General features: G+C 42.1%; 1 protein-coding gene across 2 annotated transcripts in view; it reads left to right on the plus strand.

The window, feature by feature from the left end:
- The first annotated feature begins 242 nt into the window (after positions 1–242).
- BCKDHB (branched chain keto acid dehydrogenase E1 subunit beta) overlaps positions 243–24,158 on the plus strand; it is a 214,369-nt gene continuing 190,453 nt past the window's right edge. The window contains exons 1-3 of one of the 2 annotated variants that reach the window (XM_055330823.1): positions 243–460; positions 15,307–15,384; positions 16,797–16,865. In XM_055330823.1, the coding sequence (XP_055186798.1) occupies positions 280–460; positions 15,307–15,384; positions 16,797–16,865 (328 nt within the window). In that variant the 5' untranslated portion in view covers positions 243–279. Of the gene's footprint in view, positions 461–12,341; positions 12,361–15,306; positions 15,385–16,796; positions 16,866–24,158 lie in introns of those variants that run through there. The other variant, XM_055330824.1, reaches the window with a different exon arrangement.

A 24,158-nucleotide genomic window follows, 5' to 3' on the forward strand; every position in this document is an offset into this window, starting at 1 on the left:
CCCGCGGTGACTTAGCGAAGGCTCCGCCTCCGGGAACCATCTCTTTGGGGCTCACCTGCCGGCTCGCCCCGGCCCCTGCTCCTCCTCCGCATGCGCACTGCAGGCCCTCGCCTCCGGCGTCCTCTCGTCGCCTTCCCCACCCCCGAATTCCTGATTCCGATTGGTCTGTTTCATGGGCCCACCTCTTGGACCCAACCAATGGGGAAGCCGCCTCGGTGCCCCGCCCCTCTGCCGGCGGTGTGCGGCGGCGCAGCTTGCAAACCAGGGTTGCCAGTGGGGATGGCGGCGTTGGCGGCGACTGCGGCCCGGCTCTTGAGGCTGCGTGCGGCCGGGGCAGAAGGACAGTGGGGTCGGCTTCGAGGCGCGGGGCCGCAGGCAGCCTCGGCCGCTGGGGATGCGGCGCAGAGGCGGCATGTGGCTCACTTCACTTTCCAGCCCGACCCGGAGCCCCAGGAGTATGGTGAGCTAGGGGCTGCCCTGTCTGCGCCCGGTGCAACCCAGACCCCCGGGCCTGTGGGGGTCTCGCAAGGAATACCACGCTGCTCGTGCGGGCGGCGGGCGGCAGGCTGATCTCCTTGCTTCTTGATGTAATTCCTGTATTGCTTGTTTCTACTTGAGCGCCTGAGTGGTTTCTTCCCGGCTCTATTTTTGTGGCTGTGCAGCCCTCGAGAGGCAGCCCCTCGGCCCCCTCGAGATGGGTGAGAGGGCATACCGCGGTCTGGAAGGGCGGAGGGGTGGAGGGTGGTGCCCAGGGAACGCCTCCTTTTCTCAGTTCTCCATCCTTACTTTCCCAGCTTTGGCCCTAGGTGTGTTGTCCTAGTTTGCCCCGAGCTAGGCCGTTAACCGCAGGCACCGCTATTTAAAAAGAGAATTATTTTTCATATCATCATCATCATTATTATTTTATTATTGCTGTGGCAGGGAAGAGGAAATGGAAGTGCAATGATTTTCCCAAGGTCACAGAACAGGTTATTCCAAGAGATGGGAAGGAATCCAGGTTTCCCATTTGAGCCTAGCAATGGGCCTGGGCTGGGCTAGGCTGCCACTTAGCCAAGGTGAAGGTGAGGGGAAGAGGAAGCTGTCTAGTACTCTCATTGGTAGAAAGGTCACATAGCAAACTCCTCAGAGTATGACAGTTGCATGACCTTTACCATTTTTTCTGCAAGTTGTGTGTAATCTCCGAAAGATCTAGTGTCTATTATCTGAACCTCAGAAATAATAAGAAAACATTTACCTTCTCCTTGTCTGATAACTTTTCACGTGCTAGAGCTGATATTTTTTGGAAGAGTGTCTTTACTTGTGGGTAATAGGTATGAATATATAGTGAGTGCTTACCACAGGCAGGTACTATGCTGAAAAATTTACATTCATTATTTCATTTGATGCTTAGGACAACCTTTAGAGGTAGGTGAGCGATGTTAACTGAAGTCTTGAGATAGTTTGTCCAAGGCTTTACGGAAGGTAGTGACAGCTTCTGCTCTGGATTTTAATTATTCAGATTCTAAAGCTTCCATTCTAAATAATGTACTATAATGCATGTAGAAATAATTAACTAAGAGGTGTACCACTTTTGTGAAATAGTAGATACCATAAAGATGAATAGCAATTTCTTCTCAGCAACAGGATGAATCTTGAATTCTGTCTTCAAAGCAAAGAAACTTTAGCCTGATACTTGAAAAATAGAACACAGCTTTTCTTAATCCTCCCATGTCCCTTCCATAATTATGAAATTACTAACATCCAGGTAGAATGATAATTACGTTTATATGTTTGTCTTCATCCTAAAAATAAAAATAAATGCACGTTACAGCTAGTTTGGGCAACAGAAAAAGGTAAGAAAAAGTGATTACACCATCCACTATTTGTAAATACTGCTAACATAATCCTTCCAGGTATTTCCTTTCAGTTTGGTGGAATTAAATTACTCCACTGACAAAAATCAGTGGGATTACATTTTCCTATAACTGTAGTTTTAATGCAGATACAATCTGCATTATTTAACAAGAAGCATTTTTCCATATGATTACATGCTTTTCGTAACCTTTAGAAAGTCACGTGTTCCATGGAGTAGAAACACTTGTTCCGTGATTAAGATCTTGGCCCTAGAATCAGATTGTCCTACGTTTGATTTCAGCCCTGCTACCTATGACTTTGAATTACCCACCATCCATTAGTCTCACTTTCTTTGTAAGTCAGGATTTTATAATAATATCTACTTCAAAGGATGTTATAAGGACTAAATATAGACAGTTGTGTACAATGTACTCAACCCGGTTTGCCTACTAAGAAGCACTCTAAGTGGAAAGTTAATGATTGCTATTATGCTTTTATTTTACACTTTTGCACTGTTACAAATAATCGGGATAGAAACATTTCATGTATCCTTTATATATCTGAGATTATTTATTTATTTTTAATTTTTAAAAATTTATTCATGAGAGACACACAGAGAGAGGCAGAGACATAGGCAGAGGGAAAGGCAGGTTCCTGCAGAGGAGCGTGATATGGGACTCAATCCTGGAACTCTGGGATCATGACCTGAGCCGGAAGCAGACACTCAGCCGCTGAGCCACTCAGGCATCCCTGAGATAATTTCTTTAGAATAAAGTCCTAGGGATGAGATTTCTGACCCAAAGATATGAACAGTTTAATGGATTTTTAATACATAGTCCAAATGATCAGTTTATACTTCCATCTGCATTTATCAAAGTGTGAGTATTGAGTGTCACGATAAAATCGCAACTGTGCGGTGTGTGATACTGTGATTTATAATAGATACATACTGGTCTTTGTCCCCTTTCCCTGGCTCAGAGCTTCTAAACTTTTGAAATTTCTTTTGATGAGAACAGTAAAGGTGTCTTGTTATTCTGATGGTGTCTTTTCACAAGCTCCTACTTCATCTAAGGATGGGAGCTGGTCATTAGAGGAATCAGTTGTGTGACTAGAGGCTTAGGACTTTGGGTCGCACCCCTGACCTCTGTGCAGGGGAAAGGTTCTGGAGGTTGAATGAATTTAATCAGTCATGCCTATATAATGAGGCCTCCTTTGAAAACCCAAAAGGGCGGGGTTCAGAGAGCTTTTGCATAGATAAATAGGTAGAGATTTGGGGATTGTGTCATGCTTAGAGAGTCTGGAAGCTCCGTGAGCTTTCCCCATACCTTCCCCAATGCATCTCTTTCCTCTGGCTGGTCCTGAGTTATGTCCTTTTATAAGAAACCATTAATCAAGTAAGTAAAATATTTCTCTGTGTTCTGTGAGCTGTTCTAGCAAATTAATCCCAAAGAAGGGGTTGTAGGAACCTCTAAACCATAGGCAGTCAGAAGCACAGGTGACAACCTGGACTTGTGATTGGCTATTGGGAGGTGGGGGCAGTCTTAATAACACCTGAGCCCTTCACCTGTGAGATCTGACACTCGCTCCAGATCCCACTGGTTGAGCTGGATTGTAAGGCACCCAGCGAATGTTGTAGAATTGCTTGGTGGTGTGTTAAAAAATTGGAATTGGTATCAGTTTTGTGTGTGTGTGTACACATGCTTCGGTATTTTATTATTTTATGCTGTTTTACTATGTATTTGTTTTCTTTCTTTTTAAAGGTTTTATTCATTTATTTGTGACAGAGTGAGGGGGAGAGTGAGAGAGTACGAGTGGGATGAGGGGCAGAGGGAGAAGCAGACTCCCCTCTGAGCAGGGAGCTGGACACAGGGCTCCATCCCGGGACTCAAGGATCATGACCTGAGCAGAAGGCAGATGCTTAACCAACTGAGCCCCCAGGCACCCCGGTTTTATTTCTATTAAGGGATATTTACCAGATATTTGTTTGGCAGACTTTTAAAAAAGATTTTATTTATTTATTTGAGAGAGCACGCATGAGGGAGCACGAGCAGGGGAGAGTACTCTCCATGGAGTAGGGAGCCCAAAGCAGGGCTCAATCCCAGTGTCCCGAGATCATGACCTGAGCCGAAGGCAGACACTTAACCGACTGAATCACCCAGGCACCCCTTGTTAGCCAGATTTATTTTCTTTTGTGAATTGGATGTTCCTTGTCTTTGCATATTTACAAAATTATATGCCTAGTAATTTTGTCCATCAGTATTAATCCTGCCTACCATTATTTAATGGCTTTCTGTTCCAGATGTGTGGTAGACATCAGTCTATAATCCTCACAGTAAGTAACCTTGTGACCTAGAGAGTATTACACTCATTTATAGATGAGAAAATTGAAGCTCAGCGATATCCAAGTCTGAGAAGTAGCAGGGCCAAAATGTGAGCCCAGATATGTCTACCTGAAAAGCCTCTCACACTACTGTTGTGCTAATATTTTGTATATTAAAAATATTAATGAAGATGGCAACTCTTTGTCTTTCATGTATGCTACAAATAGTTTTATTTTTAACATTTTGGTTATTATTAGTATTATTTTTTAAAGATTTTATTTATTTATTCATGAGAGACACAGAGAGACAGAGACATAGAGAGAGAAGCAGGCTCCATGCAGGGAGCCCAATGTGGGACTCCATCGTAGGACCCCAGGATCACACCCTGAGCCGAAGGCAGACACTCAACCACTGAGCCACCCAGGCATCCTGACATTTTGGTTATTTTGACCATGAAAGAGACTGCTTAAATAGAGGGGTGGTTCAAGGTCGACTTTGAGTAGGCAACATTTAAGCTTCACTATGAAGAAAGACAAAGGAATCCTCTCCAAGGCAAAATAATGTTCTCCTAGAAGGAAAAAGGGCAAGCAGTGGTGAAATCTCTGAGGTGAGGTAAGTCTGTTCTGTGGTGCATGGGAAAGCAAAGCCATGGAAGTTGCGTAGAGGGAGGCAGGCAGCTCTCAGAAACCAAGGGTAGACTGAAAAGTCCTCTTTTTGTGAGGATGAAGGTCTTCCAGCATTAGAATTTGTAGAGAAGCAAACAGCATGAGTAAAGACATGCTAGAAAGCACAGGCTCTTATGAGGAATGAGAAGTAGGTTTGGAGGAAAAAGAGGAAGGATAGAAAATCAAAGTTTGGAAAGCCTGAAAAAAGGTTGGGGTGTGGGGGAGAAAAGATTGAATATATCCAGTGTAGCTTACACTGTGCGGCCTGCATTACATTCAGGTTCAGGTTTTATTCTGTGGGCTGTGGAGGGCCATCGATGGTTTATAGGTAAGAGAGTGACTTGAGATGTGCTTGGGCAATGTTATTAGGAGAGTTATAGAATTGATATGGCAAGGTAAGGAGGCAGAGAGGTCAGTCAGGTATTGTACTGCTGTACTGCCCAGGCAAGAAGGTATAACTCTTTATTTATTTATTATTTTTTAAAGATTTATTTATTTATTCATTCAGAGAGAGAAAGAGAGAGAGAGAGAGAGAGAGAGAGAGAGAGAGAGAGAGAGAGGCAGAGACACAGGCAGAGGGAGAAGCAGGCTCCATGCAGGAAGCCCAACGTGCGACTTGATTCCGGGTCTCCAGGATCACGCCCTGGGCTGCAGGCGGCGCTAAACCCCTGCACCACCGGGCTGCCCAGGTATAACTCTTTAAAGCTTGGGGAGTGTCAGTGTGAATGATTGTGTGTTTTGAAGGAATTGACTGGATTTGGTGCTGTTTTGCCTGTGGGGGCTAAAAGGGGAGGGGCAGAGATGACTTGACATTTAGCCTAGGAGGCAGAAAGGGTAGAGTAGTGGTATCACTGATACAAATGAGGAATGCTGGAAGAAAGAAACACATTTTTGGGGAGAGGATGACTTAGGTTTGGATGCATTGATTGGATGTCTTAGTACTTTTGGGCTGCTGTAAGAAAAATACCACAGACTCGTGGCTTATAAACAACAGTAATTTATTTCTCACAGTTCTAGAGGCTGGTAAGTCCAAGGTCAAGGATTTGACAGATTCGGTGTCTGGTGAGGCCCTGCTTCCTGGTTCTTAGCCAGCTGTGTTCTCCCTGTGACCACACTTAGTGGAGGAAGTGAGGGTGTTCTGTGGGGTCTCTCTCTGTGAGGGCATGAATCCCATTCAAGAGGGCTCCACTTTTATGACCTATTCATGTTTGAAAGCCCCACCTCCAAGTACCATCATATTGGGGATGAGGTTTCAACATATGAATTTTGGGGGACACACATTTATTCTACAGTATTGGAAGTGTTGGCAGAACATAGCATTATGAGGTAGGCTAGTCTGAGTGCTAGTCTGACACCAACACAACCATGTCAAAAGTTGGGAACCTTTGAGACTAGATAATTCTCTCCATGTCTCTTTTCCCTGTCTTATGCAGAATTGCTGCAGTTTGTGGCCTTCCTGTTTTCTCTTCCTACTCTGTGTTTCCTTGTTCTTACTTTATCATTGCTTGTCCAGACCTTTCCATGGTACCCCACAGAATGATAATCGTGATGACCACAGATACTTTTATCAGAGCTTACCAGGTACCAAACACTGTTCTGAGTGCCTTACATGCAGCAATTTTTAATCCTCATATAACAGTGCAATGATAGGGATCCTATTATCATCCACATTTTATGGTAAAGAAACTTAGCTGCAAAGAGGTTAAACTTCTATTTTTTTTTTTTTAAGATTTTATTTAGTCGGGCAGCCTGGGTGGCTCAGTGGTTTAGCGCCACCTTCAGCCCATAGCCTGATCCTGGAGACCTGGGATCGAGTACCACGTTGGGCTCCCTGCATGGAGATTGCTTCTCCCTCTGCCTGTGTCTCTGCCTCTCTCTCTCTCTCTCTGTGTGTGTCTCTCATGAATAAATAAATAAAATCTTAAATTTTTTTTTATTCATTTGAGAGACAGAGAGTGAACGATGGGGGTGGGGAGGCGAGGAGTGAGGAGCAGAGGGAAATGGACCAGCCGACTGCATGCCGATCACACATGTGAGGCTCTATTTCAGGACCCTGAGATCATTACCTGAGCCAAAATCAAGAATTCGTTGCTTAACTGTCTTAACCTAGGCACCCCTGTACTTTTTGTCATTTAAATTTCCCCAAGTCACCCTATCTGTATGAGGTGAAGCCAGGCTTCATTTTTAGGTAGTCTGACTTGGTCTGCTCCCAGAGCAGAGGCTGGGCCCCTGTGCACACCACCACACACTGTTTTGCATTATTCATACATGCTTCAGTTTATTCACACAACATTTTGCCCCCTCTTAACTCCACCTCAAACCTGGCTTTCCCCAAATTTGCTGCATCTTTTTTTAAAAAATATTTATTTATTCATGAAAGACAGAGTGAGAGAGAGAGAGAGGCAGAGACATAGGCAGAGGGAGAAGCAGGCTCCATGCGGGGAGCCCAACATGGGACTTGGTCCCGGGTCTCCAGGATCAGGCTCTGGGCTAAAGGAGGTGCTAAACCGCTGAGCCACCCGGGCTGCCCAAATTTGCTGCATCTTTTGCATCTCATCTGAGGACTCCTAGCCTCCTTTTTTGTTGTAATTTACCTACCTTCAAGTTTATTTACTTATTGCCCAGGAATTTGATTCCTGGTTTTCTCGTCTCATCCCCTCCCCTTGTTTTGCCTTCCAGTGTACAATATATTGATTCAGTAATTCTGTATACTACTCAGTCTTCACCCAGATAAGTAGGCTCACGTTCTGTCATCATACAAAGTTATGACAACATGATTGCCCATATTCGTTCGCTCTGCTGTATTTTTCATCTCATCCCATTTTCACCATCATTATAGGAGATGACAACATTGCAGAAACCATGTGACAAAGAAGCTGAGAGATGTGGTTCTTGAGGCAGACGTGCTTGAATTTGAGGCCCCCTTTGCACTTAGCACTGTGATATTGGCCAAGCTTATTTGTCTCCATGGCTGGGGGAACTTAATGAGATAAGCCATGTAATTATGGTGCCCGGTACCAGTTGCACTAAGATTGGTGTCCCTAATTAGGGGAAACCATAGGTAACCAGCACAGAGTAGATGCTCGTACATATTGGATATTTGATGGTAATTATCTCACTGAAACGTCACGCCGGCCTTATACATTAGGTCTTATCCCTGTTTTATAGAAGAGGAAGTGGAATGTCAGTGGTGAAGTAACTTTCCCAAAGTCACACCTGGAATAAAGGACCCACCGGATGCCAGGCCAGGTTTGCATAATTATGTCGGTGTGTGTGCTGCCTTCGCTGCCCTGTATTGCTCCCCAAGAACACATCTGGGCCTCTCCCTGCCCCTGATTTTCAGCATTGTATGTAGGTGTGGGTTTCTTTATTAATTCTATTAATCCTATTCTATTTTAATTTTCTCCTGGATGCCAAACTTTGTGCTAGGTGCTTAGCACAAAACACAAATGTGGATATGGACCCATCTTCATGGAATTTGAAGTCTAGTTGGGAAGAGGGACAGAAAATAGCTAGCAGGGATGCCTAGGTGGCTCAGCGGTTGAGCATCTGACTTCATGCCCAGAGTGTGATACGGAGTCCTAGGATCTGGCTCCCTGCATGGAGAGTGCTTCTCTCTCTGCCTATCTCTCTCTCTCTCTCTCTCTCTCTCTCTCTCTCTCTCTCTCTTTCTCTCTCTGTGTCTCTCATGAATGAATAAATAAATCTTAAAAAAAGGGCAGCCCCGGTGGCGCAGCGGTTTGGCGCCACCTGCAGCCCGGGGTGTGATCCTGGAGACATGGGATCGAATCCCACGTCAGGCTCCCTGCATGGAGCCTGCTTCTCCCTCTGCCTGTGTCTCTGCCTTTCTCTCTCTCTCTCTCTCTCTCTCTCTCTCTCTCTCTCTCTCTCTCTCTCTCTCTCATGAATAAATAAATAAATAAAATCTTAAAAAAAAGTTAAAAAAATAGCAAGCAAATGTGTACTGAAATCAGCCCCAATGGCAATAAATGACCTGTAGGACATGCTCAGGTGCTGGGAAAGAGAATAGAGACCTAGCAAGGTTCTTAAGAAGAGGTAGCATTTAACTAGGCTATAAGGATCAGGAAGGAACATCTAAGAAGGGGGTGCCAGGCAGAGGATCCAGCATGCATGAAGGTCCTGATATAGCAGGGATCTTGGTTTGGTGGAATTGAGAGAAGTCTTAGGTGCTGAGCCTTTGGGGACAGTGGTACAAAATAGGACTTTAGAGGTGGGGAGGGATGAGATCAAGCAGGGCTTTGTGGACATGGTAAGGAGTGGGGCTTTATTCTGGGTGCAGAGAACTTAGAAGGATTTTGAGCAGAGGAGTACCATGACATGCATTGCTCTTTAGGACTTACTGTAGTAGTGCTTTGATGAATGAGAAGTGAAGGAGTAGAAGAGAGGAGGTGGTACTATGGACTGGATGTATGTGTCTCCCATGCCCTCCATTCATATGTTGAAGCCCTAATTCCCAGTGTGGTTGTATTCAGAGATGGGGGTCACTGAGAGGTAATTAGGTCATGAGGCTGGAGCCTCGTGAATGGGATTAAAACCCTTTTAAGAGACATAAGATGTATCTTGCAAGAAGTTACTGTGGCCAAGTTCAAAAAGGGTGTTGCCTGTGTTCTCCTCTAGGATTTTGATGGAGTCTTGTCTCACATTTAAATCTTTCATCCATTTTGAGTTTATCTTTGTGTATGGTGCAAGAGAGTGGTCTAGTTTCATTCTTCTGCATGTGGATGACCACGAAAACAAAAGAAACAAAAGCAAAAATGAACTATTGGGACTTCATCAAGATAAGAAGCTTTTGCACAGCAAAGGATACAGTCAACAAAACTCAAAGACAACCTACAGAATGGGAGAAGATATTTGCAAATAACATATCAGATAAAGGGCTAGTTTCCAAAATCTATAAAGAACTTATTAAACTCAACACCAAAGAAACAAACAATCCAATCATGAAATGGGCAAAAGACATGAAGAGAAATCTCACAGAGGAAGACATAGACATGGCCAACATGCACATGAGAAAATGCTCTGCATCACTTGCCATCAGGGAAATACAAATCAAAACCACAATGAGATACCACCTCACACCAGTGAGAATGGGGAAAATTAACAAGGCAGGAAACAACAAATGTTGGAGAGGATGCGGAGAAAAGGGAACCCTCTTACACTGTTGGTGGGAATGTGAACTGGTGCAGCCACTCTGGAAAACTGTGTGGAGGTTCCTCAAAGAATTAAAAATAGACCTGCCCTACGACCCAGCAATTGCACTGTTAGGGATTTACCCCGAAGATTCAGATGCAATGAAACGCCGGGGCACCTGCACCCCGATGTTTCTAGCAGCCATGTCCACAATAGCCAAACTGTGGAAGGAGCCTCGGTGCCCATCGAAAGATGAATGGATAAAGAAGATGTGGTTTATGTATACAATGGAATATTACTCAGCCATTAGAAACAACAAATACCCACCATTTGCTTCAACGTGGATGGAACTGGAGGGTATTATGCTGAGTGAAGTAAGTCAATCGGAGAAGGACAAACAGTGTATGTTCTCACTTATTTGGGGAATATGAATAATAGTGAAGGGGAATATAAGGGAAGGGAGAAGAAATGTGTGGGAGATATCAGAAAGGGACAGAACATAAAGACTTCTAACTCTGGGAAATGAACTAGGGGTGGTGGAAGGGGAGGAGGGCGGGGGGTGGGGGTGAATGGGTGACGGGCACGGAGGGGGACACTTGACGGGATGAGCACTGGGTGTTATTCTGTCTGTTGGTAAATTGAACACCAATAAAAATTAATTTATAAAAAAAAAAAAAAAAAGAGACATAAGAGAGTCTCTACCATGTGAGGATACAGCAAGAAGATGGCTTTCTGCAAACTAGGAAGAGAGTCTTCATTAGGAACTCACCTTGGTCTTGGACTTCCCAACCTCCAGAAGAGTGAAAATGTTTCTGTTGTTTAAGCCACTCAGTATGTGATGTATATAGCAGCAAGAGCTAAGGTAGGACATTAGGAGGTAGTTTTCAGGAGCAGGAAAGAAACGGTGAGTTCTGGAATTGGGACATCGTAGTACTAGATTTTAAGCTATATTTTGGAAGTGGGATTGGATGGATTGGATAGAAGAAATGAACAAAAGGAAGATATTCAAGGATGCTTCCTTGATTTCTGGTTTGGACACTTGAGTGGAGGATAGCGCTGTTTGCTGATGGAAAGGACTGGTTTTGGGAGCAGATGTCAAGAGTTCAGTTGTGTGCCTCCTGAGTTAGAAAAGCCTGACACCCAAGTAGGGAACTGGTGACTGTTGGGTGTAAGCCTGGAGTTGAGAGGAGAGGTCTGTATTGGAGAAAACCATTTGGGAGTCACCAGCATTTGGAAGAATTTAAAAGCCACTTGGAGACCGAGTAGAGAAGTAGCCAGCCAAAGGAAGGGAAACAGCTGTAGCTCGTCATACCATGACAAAAGACACAAAGTGCTCCTAGGGAGACCCAGGGCTCCTAGCCACAGTCTATTGAGCTTTAAGGCTTTCTTAGGTCCTCTCAATTTTGGCCTTAGGTGACAGTCTCCTTGCCAACACCCCTCCTACACCCCCACCAACCACCCCCCTCCTTTACTGGCACCCTGAAGAGGCATTTGTGTTTATATAAATTTTAATATAAAATGTTCTGTCCCTCCTATTTGAATTCTCTGTGAAACTTTATGGGGTAGAGGTTGGGAAACCCCAGAGTAGGGATTAAAATGGGACAGAGGTACATATCTGGCACATATAAAGGGATTCCTGGAGAATGGGACATCTGTAGGGGTGGAAGAGGTTTTGTTGGGAGAAAATAGGTAGTTTCTTAGGCATCTTTCCATCTCACAGTGTGGTTAGTGCCAGATTATGCCACTAAAATCCTTCATCATGTTTCAACAGGCATATACTGATTGTCCTGTTTCTGTTAGGCACTAAATGCTGAACTTCCTCAGGAATATGACACAAAAATGCTATACTATACGAGTGTATTCCAAGCTCAAGAGGGCCACTGCTGGCTATGCTGGTAGAACCTTTGGTTTCTGAAAGCAGACCCTAACTTTCCATATCATAGCTGTTTTTTTTTTTTTTTTATTTGTTCATGGTTTGACTACAAACACCCTGTCAACATGTCCTGCTGCTGACCTTATTTATTTCTAGACAGCTGCTTCTGGGGCACCCATTTGCCCCTTTAGTCTCGAGACTCTAGTTCTGTGCAAGGTGTCTCCCTTCAATGCTTCTGCACACTAATAGTTACTCAGAGTAACTCAATAACACTTCTACTTCATTCCCCTTCCCCTGCAGAGTGACTCTAAGTTGTCACAGTGGTAGATATTTTTTCCTACTGTATTTCTTTCTCCTTAAGTGGTTGGTTAACACTGTGCTTTGTGTATTTTATCTTTATTGAATCAGCCTAATATATTTCTTTGTTCTGTCATGCATTCAACAAATATTTATCAAGCACTTACTACATGGAAGACATTGTTATAAGCGCTAAGCATATACTTCTGATCAAAAGCAGGTAATTATCCCTGCCCTCTCAGGGCTTCTGTTCTATTGTGTTCCATATATTCTGCAGACGCTCCATTATATCCCAATTTATCTTTGCAACAATGATAATGGCTTGGTTTTTCACAGTGCTCTACTTAGGACAAGTTCAAGTGAGCAGCTCACTCCATCCATAAAGCTATGTTTTACCAATAGGTACCCATTAGCTTGTATTCCTGAAAGGGAAATTACACTGCTGTGTACATTTTTTTAAATATTTTTATTTTTTTAAAATTTTTATTTATTTATGATAGTCACACAGAGAGAAAGAGAGAGGCAGAGACACAGGCAGAGGGAGAAGCAGGCTCCATGCACCGGGAGCCCGACGTGGGATTCGATCCTGGGTCTCCAGGATCGCGCCCTGGGCCAAAGGCAGGCGCTAAACCGCTGTGCCACCCAGGGATCCCTGTTGTGTACATTTTTGTTTGTTATAACTTTTTATCTTGGAAAGAAGAGTTGTTTGGTTTTGAAATTTAGCAGCCATTTATTAATACTGGTGATTGAATGATTTGGCAGTTTTTTTTTTTTTTAAGATTTTTTATTTATTTATGATAGTCACAGAGAGAGAGAGAGGCAGAGACACAGGCTGAGGGAGAAGCAGGCTCCATGCACCGGGAGCCCGATGTGGGACTCGATCCCGGGTCTCCAGGATCGCGCCCTGGGCCAAAGGCAGGCGCCAAACCGCTGCGCCACCCAGGGATCCCCGGCAGTTTGTTTTTTTAAAAAGATTTTATTTATTTATTTGACACAGAGCACAAGCAGGGGTAGAGAGAGGGGGAGAAGCAGGCTACCCACCGAAAAAGGAGCCTGACGTGGGGGCTCAATCCCAGGATCTCAGCCGAAAGTAGACACTTAACCAACCAAGCTGCCCAGGCACCTCTGATAGCAATGTTTAATAATTTTTTAGTGTTCATAGTTAGATGTGATATAGGTACATACTTTGTCATGAAGGAACATAGACATATCTTATCAATGGTCTTTAATAGAAGCTGTAGGAGATAAGTAATTCTAAGGGAAATAAATATTTAAAATGATCTTACCTATGAATAATTTGTGATTTCTTCCTAACCCATTCACAGACTATCCTCCAACTTTAAAAATAATTGAAAGTAGATGTTCCTCTTGCTCTGTTAAAAATTATTTGAATCTTTTAAAAGTATCTAGTAGAATAACAGTTAATCCAAACTCCTAAAAATTTCAATCTATTTGCAAAAGAGTATTCAGAAGTAGAAGTTTTTGTGCTTACATGGAAATAAAACCTTTATATAATCTTACGTATAAATTATTTTCATATAAGAGAGTATATTCTTTGTAGGAAATTAAGCAGTACTTTCCAGATTTACTTGGTATGATTTTTTTTTTAAGATTTTATTTATTCATGAGAAACAGAGAGAGGCAGAGACATAGGCAGAGGGAGAAGCAGGCTTACTGTGGGGAGTCCGATGTGGGACTCAGTCCTGGGACCCTGGATTCACGCCTTGAGCCAAAGGCAGACGCTCAACCGCTGAGCCATGCAGGCGTCCTTTCAGGCCTTTATTTTTGGCATAAAGGGCAGCAGGGCAGATCTGAATGGATATTGCCAAGACCCGAATCCCGTACATTCAGCAGTGTGGAAGGGGTCAGAGCAGGTGGAGTCAGAAGGTCGAGTGTCAGTGGATAATGGAAGATGAGAGATGTCATAAATCAGAGCCTACCGTGAATCCAGGCTGAGCTTGGGACAAAGATAGGTCTCCAGGAAAAGGGTGAGTGACCAGTGGGTGTCACAGCCAGAGGTTTGATGGCAGCAATGACTGTTGTGAATCACACTGTGAGTTAGACCTTGGCTTTTGGGACACCCCAGGCTACTGAGGACCGACCACAGAAATTAACTGGGACAGAAGTCAGGATAATTAGCAGGTGTTCAAGGGATTTACTACCAGCATGGCTGTGGGTTAAAGTGAACCCTAGTGCACAGATCAGGCAATAAAGTGAAGAAGGCATGTGGATCAGAGAAGATTCAGGCAAAACCCTTTCTCTGCCCCGAAGAGTGTGTTTGGAATGTGACCTCCAGTTCTGGGATATCTGTGGGCTCTGGGCAGCACCAAGACTTAAAGCTCAGAGTAATGATGTTTCTGAATTCTAACATTTGGCACTTTATTAAATAAAAATTTCTACCATTCCTAATACCAAGGTCAAGATGAAGGACGTGGGCAAAGTCCAGATTCTAATAAATAGCTTATATTTATTCAGCACTCACTGTGTCAGGTACTTTTCTAAGTACTTTACATGTATTGTTCCATTTAGCCTTCCTATCGACCTATTTAGGGAGCCAGAGGTTGGCTTGCCGAGATCTAACTTGAGCAGTAATAAGATATGAGGAAGGACCAAGTCTGATGTGCAAAGGCATGGGATTATAGTATTCACCAAACACCAGCAAGTTCTGAGTGCTTAAGTTTATCATTAGCCTTCCTCCCTCATTGTTTTATGACCCACCACCATTTGCTGTTACTGGCATATTACATGTGCCTCGGGCCAGGTGTACTTGTTATGGCATATATCCTTAGCCCCTGGCCAGAATGTCTTTCCAGACCACTTCCACTCTGCTCGTTCCCCTTCCTGACTTCCCATCGCTTTTATCTATGCACATTTGGTGACTTGCTTCTATTCCTTTTTCCTTTTGTGTACTTGTTTTTAATATAATATGTGTAAATTTTGCTTCATCATCAAGCACAGAAGTCTGTATGGCTTCTGTATTTCCCCCAGAACCAGCATCATTATGAATAATCCAATAAATTCACACACTATATTCTATATCTTCCTTTCTACTTTGATTTTAATCATGTTGTAATCAACTGTTAAGAAACTGTTTTATATATCTTACAATATAGGAAAAGTTACTTTAAAAAGTTTTTGTTTTTTTTTTTCTTTTTAATTTTCACAGGGCAAACTCAGAAAATGAATCTTTTCCAGGCGATAACAAGCGCCTTGGATAACTCATTGGCTAAAGATCCTACTGCAGGTAAACTTCCTTTGTGCTTGACTGTGGTAGCATGTTAATTCAGAATTGCAATTTGCTGGAAATATTGAGTCTGAAGTTTAATGGTTAACATTACATATATCTGAAATTTTTTAAAAGGTCTGATATCACAAAAATATGGTATTAACACATGTCTAAAATCAATTCATTATGAATCAATTCTCATGTATATCTCGCATCATCAAGTCAGCTTTCTTCCATAGTATGTGTGATCCTGTTATTATCTTAATACTTTTTGGATTAATGCCTACTAAGGACTTCTGTTCCTTCAGCATATAGAAAAAAAGTAGGAAGTACTGCTTCATTCAGATTTATAAACCTGTTTATGAAATGAAGATTTGATTCCATGCTTTCCTTTGAGATACATTGTCATTCCACCTACAAGATTTTTGGGAAATAACTTTAATTATCAAACTTGGTAAGATAAAGTTATTTATTATTGGTAGAAAAACAATTGTTCTTTATGTTTTCTTTATTTGGTTGGCTTTACTTCATATATTATATATATATATATATATATATATATATATATATATAGTATACCTGGGACTTCCACTTGAGAATCCTAGTTTTAAATCAAGTGAAGAATGGGTTGTGAGGAGGAACTGAAAGCTACACTTGTGGATGATGAGATCTTGCTTTGTTTGAATGCCATCTGAGAATAATTGATGTTGATGAGTAATTTAGGGTGAATTGTTTTTCTAAGGTCCATAAATCTGGTTAGGTGCATTAAGAGGACTAGAATTCAACTCTTTGAACACCCATTTTTATTGTCCTTGCTTCACTATATCCCGCCATACTTGCCTCCTTTCACGGAATTTAAGTCCTTTTCCTACTTGTAACTGTTCTCTCACCTTGGAATGCTTTTCCTTCAGCCTTTCAGATTGTTTGTTGACTTTCACTGTATACCATGTAAAAAAGACCTGAGCCTGGAGTGTGAGGCATAGTTCTGCCTCTTACTTTCTAACTTGTCAAGTTACTTTATTACTTCTCTGGCCTCATTTTCTTCATGGGTAAGAACAAGAGGACCTTCTAGATCAGTGGCTTTTCATCAATCGGGGTAATTTTAATCCTCCTTCTTCCTCTTACATTTAACAATGTCTGGAGACACTTTTGGCTGTCACAACTGTGTGTGTGTTGGGGAGGGGCAACTGTCAGCCACTGGGAGGAGACCAGGGATGCTGCCCTATGTCTACAATGCACAGAATAGGCTGCTACTACAAAAGAATTATCTAGTCCAAAATGTCAGTAATGTTGAAGTTTAGAAACCTTGGTTTAACCTTTGATCCATTTCTGTTTTCTGATTTAAAATGTAAACATTGAAATTAATTTTCATTGTCAGTATCACTTAGGGATTATTAAATAAAATCTGTTCTTTAAACATTGTTTTTCAGTAATATTTGGTGAAGATGTCGCCTTTGGCGGAGTCTTTAGATGTACTGTTGGCTTGCGAGACAAATATGGTAAGTTAACATAAAGATGCTAACTTTATATGAAGAGCATTTCTGTATATTTTTTCTTTAAATGTCCTGAAGATAAAAATATGCCTGTTACGTTATCTGCCATTTTCTTATTGTATAGATAGTTGTTGGTTTCTCATTTTGGTTTTGTTTTCCGTATCCACAGCCATCCACAGAATCCTTTGGCCTACATTCCTCCAGATGTATTCTTTTTGCAGCATCCCTCTGATCTGGTTCAGATCACACATATTTTAGATGCCAAAATAATCTTCATCAAATGTATGGTTTTTCATGTCATTCAAATCCAGGAAGCTTTGATCTCTTAGTACTGCCTACCTTAGCCAATTTTGATTCCAGTGCCTCTAGTTCAAGATTCTACCTTATTGCTTTCTGTTAAGAGATTTCGTCTTTTATTACCTGGGTTAATTGGGGTTCTCCAGAGAATTAGAAGCGTTAGGAAATACATACCTGTATCTATGTATGTGTGTGCATACGTATGTGTGTTATATAAGCATCTATATCTATTTGTAGTTATATGTATCTCTATATATGTGTGTATGTCTATACCTATATCTATATTGAGAAAGAAAGATTTATTTTTAAGGCATTGGCTCACACAATGAGGGGGCTGACAAGTCTGAAATCCATAGGGCAAGCCAGTAAGCTGGAAACTCAGGCAGGATTTCTGTGTTGCAGTCTTCAGGCTGAATTTCTTGTTTGGGAACCTGTCTTTTTTCCTAAGGCCTTCAAATGATTGGGTGAAGGCCCTCCATATTATGAAGGGTCATCTGCTTTACTGAAAGTCTACTGACTTAAATGTTAATCACATCTAAAGAATATTTTCAGAGCAACATCTATACTGGTATTTGATCAAACAACCGGGTGCTATCACCTAGCCGAGTGGACATACAAAATCTACCATCCTCCCCGCCCCCAAAAGAAAAAATTACCATCCCATTATTCTTTTACATGTTTTACGTCCTCTGATGTCTGTCTTCTGCTTGGCATGTGATTGATTTTTGCCTGTTTCTCTTACCTCATGTGACTCAGACCCCAGAGTGCATGCTGGCCCATCCTGACATCCTCCTTCAACTATATTTCAACTCCTTACTGTGAGGGGTGACTTTGAGGTGATTGACTTTTTGTTTCGTCTCTCAGTCTTAACTAAACTGAAAGTCAGCAAAGAAAGCACTTAAGTTTAGGGGAGGAACTGACATCTGCCTTTCTGTTTACCTTTGCCACTGCTCTCTAAAGCTCATGGGTGCACTCAAGCGGGGGATCTTTCCGATTTTTTTTTTCTCTTCTAATTGTTCCTTGTCCCACTCTTCTCTGAGATTATCTCATATTTGAATCTGAGACCCCCTGGCATGTTCCATCTCGCTTACCAGGAAGTTCTCTTCTCTTTATAGCAGGTTCATTTTCTGAGTCCTGTCCCTCTGCTTTCTCCTGTTGATTTCTAATAGCTGTTTAGAGTTTGAGATAGTTGGGGCAATCTCACCTAGCTCACACTAGCTCAGTTAGTTCCAATCCAGCTAATTCAGATGCCTACAAACTTTAGCTCTTTAAAATAAATTTCAAAGTCTTTATGCATTTGATTTCAAAGCAATGCATATGCATTGAAGAAAATTTAGAAAATATAGAAAAGCATAGAGGAGAAATATAAAATTGTCCATACTTCCAGAGATAATCTAGAGAAAACCATGGTACCCCTCTTGGTATACACACTTCCAGACCATATTTGAATATCTCTGAGTATATTTGCAATAGTAACTGATGTTAAACACAGAATCATACTTTTATTTTTTTCTTAGGATTTTCAGCTCTGCTTACCTTGCCCACCCGTTCTTGCATATTGTCTACTCTATCCTTTGAAACCCTTAGCATATATTTGTCAGAGTTGTTTTAAATCCCTGGCCTAGATAATTCTAGTCCCTGCCTGTCTGGTTCTAATTGCTCTGTCTCTTCAAATTGTGATTTTGCCTTTTGGTATGCCTTGTAATTTTTTCTTGCTAGCTGGACATGATACACTGGGTAAAAGGAACTGCTGTGAATAGGCCTTTAGGAATGTGTTGGCGAAGTGTGTGGGGAAGGGAAGCATTCTGTAGTCTTGTGATTAGGTCTCAGTCCTTTATTGAGCCGATGCCTCTGGACTGTGAACTACCCAGGTGTTTTTACTTCTCTCTCAAGTGGGACAGGATGGCTGGAGCTGCCTGGAGTTGGGCATCCTCCTTCCCCCAGGCCAATTACACTTGGACAATAAGTACCCAGCAGATGAGGCTCTGGTTAACTAGTTTCACCTGACATTAGGCTTTTTAAAGAAGGGCATGCTCTGGCGTATTTCAAAGTGGTTCCTTGTCCGCTTCTCCAGCTGGAAGCAAGAGGAGATTTTTCTTCCTTGTTTATCATAGGAACCTGGTCGACCTGGAGGTAAGCCTCACAAAACTGGGGAGGCCTTCTTATGACTCATTTCCCTGGCATTTGTAACTCAGACTTATTCACATGGAGCCTCCAGCAATTTCTCAATCACAGTTCAAGTTCTCCTAGCCTGGTACCGGTGCTGACAATGGCTTTTTACTCTCCAGTCTCTGTTCTGGTAAAGTCAAGATTCCCTGTATTCCTGTCTGTCTCTTCAGTCTCAAGGACAGCAGTTGGCTCTGTGTCCTCTCCTCTCGTATGGGTCCAAGAAGAGTTGTTGATTTTTCAGTCTGTTCAGCTTTTACTTGCTATTAGGACAGTGTAGAACTGGAAACCAGAGGTTTCAGCTCCTCACATGTGGAACTGGAAACCAGAGGTCAAGTGGGGCTCACGTTACTTAGCCTCGTCCACATGTGGCGTGGCTGTGCTGCCGAGCAGCGCACTGCCCTGGCTCTCCTGTCTCGCCTGCACCAGGGTGGTAGCATGCCCACTGCTTGTTTAAGCTGGCGAGTCTCCTGTTGGCTGCCTGCCCGAATTCTCATCCGTGGGCTCTTCAGCCTGTGCCCATTCTGTTGGGGACATTCCATCCCTGTCCTCTGCTGCTCACACTGGAGGGACTTCTGAATTTCTAGATCCAGTTTAGACCTCTGACTTGAGCTTCTATCATAGCACATCTTCATCTCCATGCTCCAGTCACTTCACACTCAGCATTTACAAACTCAGCTGAGTGCATTCTCTCCACCCAGCACATCCACAGCTCCCACCGCATTTTCTATCTCCGTGAATAGGCCACTATCCGTCTGGTTACCTGAGCCAGAAACTGGGGCTCCTTTCTCATGCTTCACCAGCACCATCCCAGCACATTCATCTTTACAGTTTGTCTCTAAAATGGCCTCTCCTTTCCATTCCCACTTCTCCAGTGTGCATTCAGATCCATAATCACCTTTGCTTGGGCAGTTTCACCACTGTTCTTAGTAATCACCTCACCTCCACTGCCTACCTGGCTGCCAGTGTGATCATTCTAAAAGTCACCCTTGATGGGATACACAAGGGACTCTGAGATCTGCCCTCTGCCTACCTACCTGACCTCATTCACTTTATTCTTTACTAATATTGAATTGCTAGATGTTTTCCCTAAGCCTCTGCTTTTTCCTCCTCCCCTCTCTTCCTTTACACACACTATATGGATCTCTCTCATCTGATTCCTTGGTAAGCTCCACTTTACCTTCAGAAGGTTCCTCTGTAAAGCTCTTCCTGACCTTCCAAGCAGACCCAGGCACTAGTTTTCACTGTTCAGATTTTACATTTTTTTACATATGGCAGGTTGCATTGTGATTGTCTGATCTCTATACCAGACAACTTTTGCAAGGCAATAGATATTTAAGTACTCTGTGCATCCCGAGCTCCTAATACAGTATCTGGCAGTACTTAATAAGTGGATGTTGTTGAGTGAACTTACCCTTCACCCTCTCACCAAGAAAGTGGCCTCCTGCGTCAGAAAGGGGATTTCCTTATTGTCCTTTAATTGATGTTTGGTTGGTCTGATTTTTTTTTTTCTTAAAGGTTAAAACAGGGTGAAAAAGTCTTCCACTCATTGAGGCACTTGCAGATTAGGTCTCTAGACAGGGGGCTGAGCTAATGAACCACTAGTTTTTAGTTTTATTGTCAGCTGCTGTGAATTTTTGTTTTTACAAGTGCTTTAGGACTATGGATTGAAGTTTTGAATAATTCCAGATTGGTCAATATGAACATTAAATCAACTTTCTCTAGTGAGAAGGAGTGAGGTTCAGTCTTCAGGAGTATAGAATAAAGGAAATGGTGAAGAGAAATATTAAAACTTTTTTCCATATTTAAAAAAATAGCATGTATCTTTTAAAAATAATTCTCTGCCTTTTTGAATGCAGGCCAGAGATGTTTAGCTGTACAGAAACATGCCCACTTAGTATTTTTTGAAGTTAAAAGCACTTGTATTTTAAAAGATAATATCGATATCATTGAATATATGGCATTAAATGACCTAGTAAAGAGCATCTTGCAAGGAATGGATTAGCCTTCTGGGGAGGAGCGGAGTGTTGAGAGATAACGGATCACAGTCAGTAGGTGGCAGCCTACACTTCGAAATGAGACTGTCCTACTATCTTCGCCGGCTTGGTACCAATACTCCGCAACTGTGGGAAGCATTTTAAATCCCACCAGAAGGGAGAATTTGAAGAATTGCTGGTCACTGACCTAATATCGTGATGCTGAGTACTACTTAATATTAAAAAGAAGGAACTGTATAATTAGGGACCGTGCTGTTAAAAAAAAAAAAAAAAGAATGAGCTCTTTTGAACTCCAGATAATCCAGATGAGTGAGTATAGCACCCCTAAAGCACTGTTCTCCTTCCCTTGTCCTTTGATGGAACAAAATAATAAGGATGGTTTGAAAACTGAAAGTAGTCTAACCTTACTGACACATTGCACACCAAATATCAGCTTTAGCCTTTTTAAGCAAGGGATCCCTTGCTCCGGAGCAACAGTTGAAACTAGGTATATCCTCGGGAAGCCCTGGGTAGGAGAGGGCAGTTCAAATGGTAATTGATTTTTTTTATTTTTATTTTTATTTTAGGAGACGTGTAATTTTATGTCGAATACCACCCAACTTTTCATTTATATAATGAGATGGATTCCACAGGTCCTACAAAACCTGTCCACATTGTTGTCCTCTTTATATTGTCTGTGTGTTAGTCACATAAGGCTTCGATATGTCAGGGTTAGTATATGTTTTGTTTTTTTTTGTTTATAAGATTTATTCATTCATTAGAGAAAGAGTGAGTGCAAGGAGGGGCAGAGGGAGAGAGAAACCCCTGCAGACTCCTTGCCGAGCATGTAGCCCGACCAGGGGCTCCAGCCCATGACATGTTTTATTTTACACTCTTCTATACTGATGTGGACGTTGCTGGGCTGTGGTTCATAAGGCTGTATTTTGGTCCACTTGTCTGAAGAAACTTAGGTGAGAAAAGGAATAGCAGAGGACTTGCTGAATTAGTTTACAGGCCCAAACATCTGCCTTTTCATGGGATTTGATGTTTTTCCATTACTGTATTCATTCCTGTACACCACAACTGTGGCCTGTCTTAGCAGCTTGGGAAAACGAATATAACCGCCTGTTTGTTTTCTTATGTAAACATCATCGAAATTGTATAACCAGGCACTTCAGTACCCGGGATTCAGGAAGGGAAAATAAGGGTGGGCGTGTGGAGAAGACACGTTCTCCTCTGTAATGTGCAGATATTTGGAACTTGATTTTCATTCAGCCTCCATGGCCTCATCAGTCAAGGAAAGGACTAGATGTTCCTCACAGACACATCCTTCTGTATTCTTTGTGTTTGTGTCTTTTTTTTTTTTTTTTAAGATTTTATTTATTCATGAGAAGCACAGAGAGAGAGAGGCAGAGACATAGGCAGAGGGAGAAGCAAGCTCCTGTGGGGAGCCTGATGTGGGCCTTGATCCCAGAACCCCGAGATCACAACCTGAGCCAATGGCAGACGCTCAACCACTGAGCCATCCAGGTGCCCCAGCTTGCGTCTGTTTTTTTGCTTGTCTCTTTTTAAAAAGAGGAGTGCATTGGCTTTACATTTCAATTTCCTTCATATTTAGAGGTTTTATGAATATAACAATTCTGTCATTTCAGAATTGTGGGCACTTGAGACCCTTAATTTTCTCTCAAGAAGTCCCTTTTCCAGTATAAATTTTAAATTTGGGGGATGAAGGCAAAATCTTTTGACAAGTCTGCTACATTTTTATGTGAATTATGAAATTAGCCTCTTCAAGAGAAAAAAAAATACCTGCTGCAAAGAAGGGGCTTGTTGGGTGATCATTGTACTCCTGGATGTGTTGTCAGGAATGTCATTCAGTGAAAGGGGGCTTGGCTTCGAGGCAGTTGGAATCCATTTCAGTGAAAAGAAAAATCTTGGTAAAATAATGGCAATTCTTGAGGGAAATGAAATGCATGATTTTTTTTTCCCTATGACGTATATACATTTATGACTTCACAGCAGATTGAATACCAGATATAAGCTGTAAGGGTTTAACCCTTCTGTGAATTTGGAGTAAAAACAGGTGTTAAGATGATGTAAACTTTTTTTTTTTTCTAATGTGTTTATTAAAAAATATTTTAAAAGGATTGTTAGTAGCTTTGTCTTTCTTCCTAAAAGTCAGGTGTTTTCAGTTGCTCCTCGTATTATAAGGCCCTTTGTTTTCTAAGAGTACACATGTGATAGAACTAGATAAAGAACATATTTAATGTACCCTTCTTGTTATCTCTTTTACCTCGGTGAAGTTCCTCGAAAATGGGATGAAAATATTATTGATATATACTTCATTTACATTCATTTCCCCTGTATATTGCTTTGATGCTCTTTTGCAAATTTTTGTTCTTAAAAGATTTTGGAATCTACTAAAATTAGAATTGGTATAGATGTCACTGTATTTTAATTTCTCTAAAATCAAAGTGTGTATCCTTACAATTGGGATGTTGATCAGTGTCTCAATAACATTCAAGAAAATGAGATATAATGTCTTTTGTAGGATATGAGAGAGAGAAATTGAGGATCTATCTAGCCCAGATAGATCCTCAATTGGAGGTGATTTTTTTCACTCCTGGGCCCAGGAGTCTAGGGACATTTTTGACTGTCACAGCTGGGGCTTGCCACTGGCATGTGATGGGTAGAGGTCAGGGATACTGATAATCGTCTCACTGTGCGCAGAGCTGGCCTTTTCCACCAAACCATGAATTCTCTGGCCCAAAATGCCAGTAGCGCCAAGGTTGAGAATCCCTGATCTAGTCATCCACATAATATAGAAACTGATGTTCTGAGACATTAGATGTTACTGAGCTGT

This window comes from Nyctereutes procyonoides, unplaced genomic scaffold, assembly GCF_905146905.1.
Source record: "Nyctereutes procyonoides isolate TBG_1078 unplaced genomic scaffold, NYPRO_anot_genome, whole genome shotgun sequence".
Taxonomy (NCBI): Eukaryota; Metazoa; Chordata; class Mammalia; order Carnivora; family Canidae; genus Nyctereutes; species Nyctereutes procyonoides.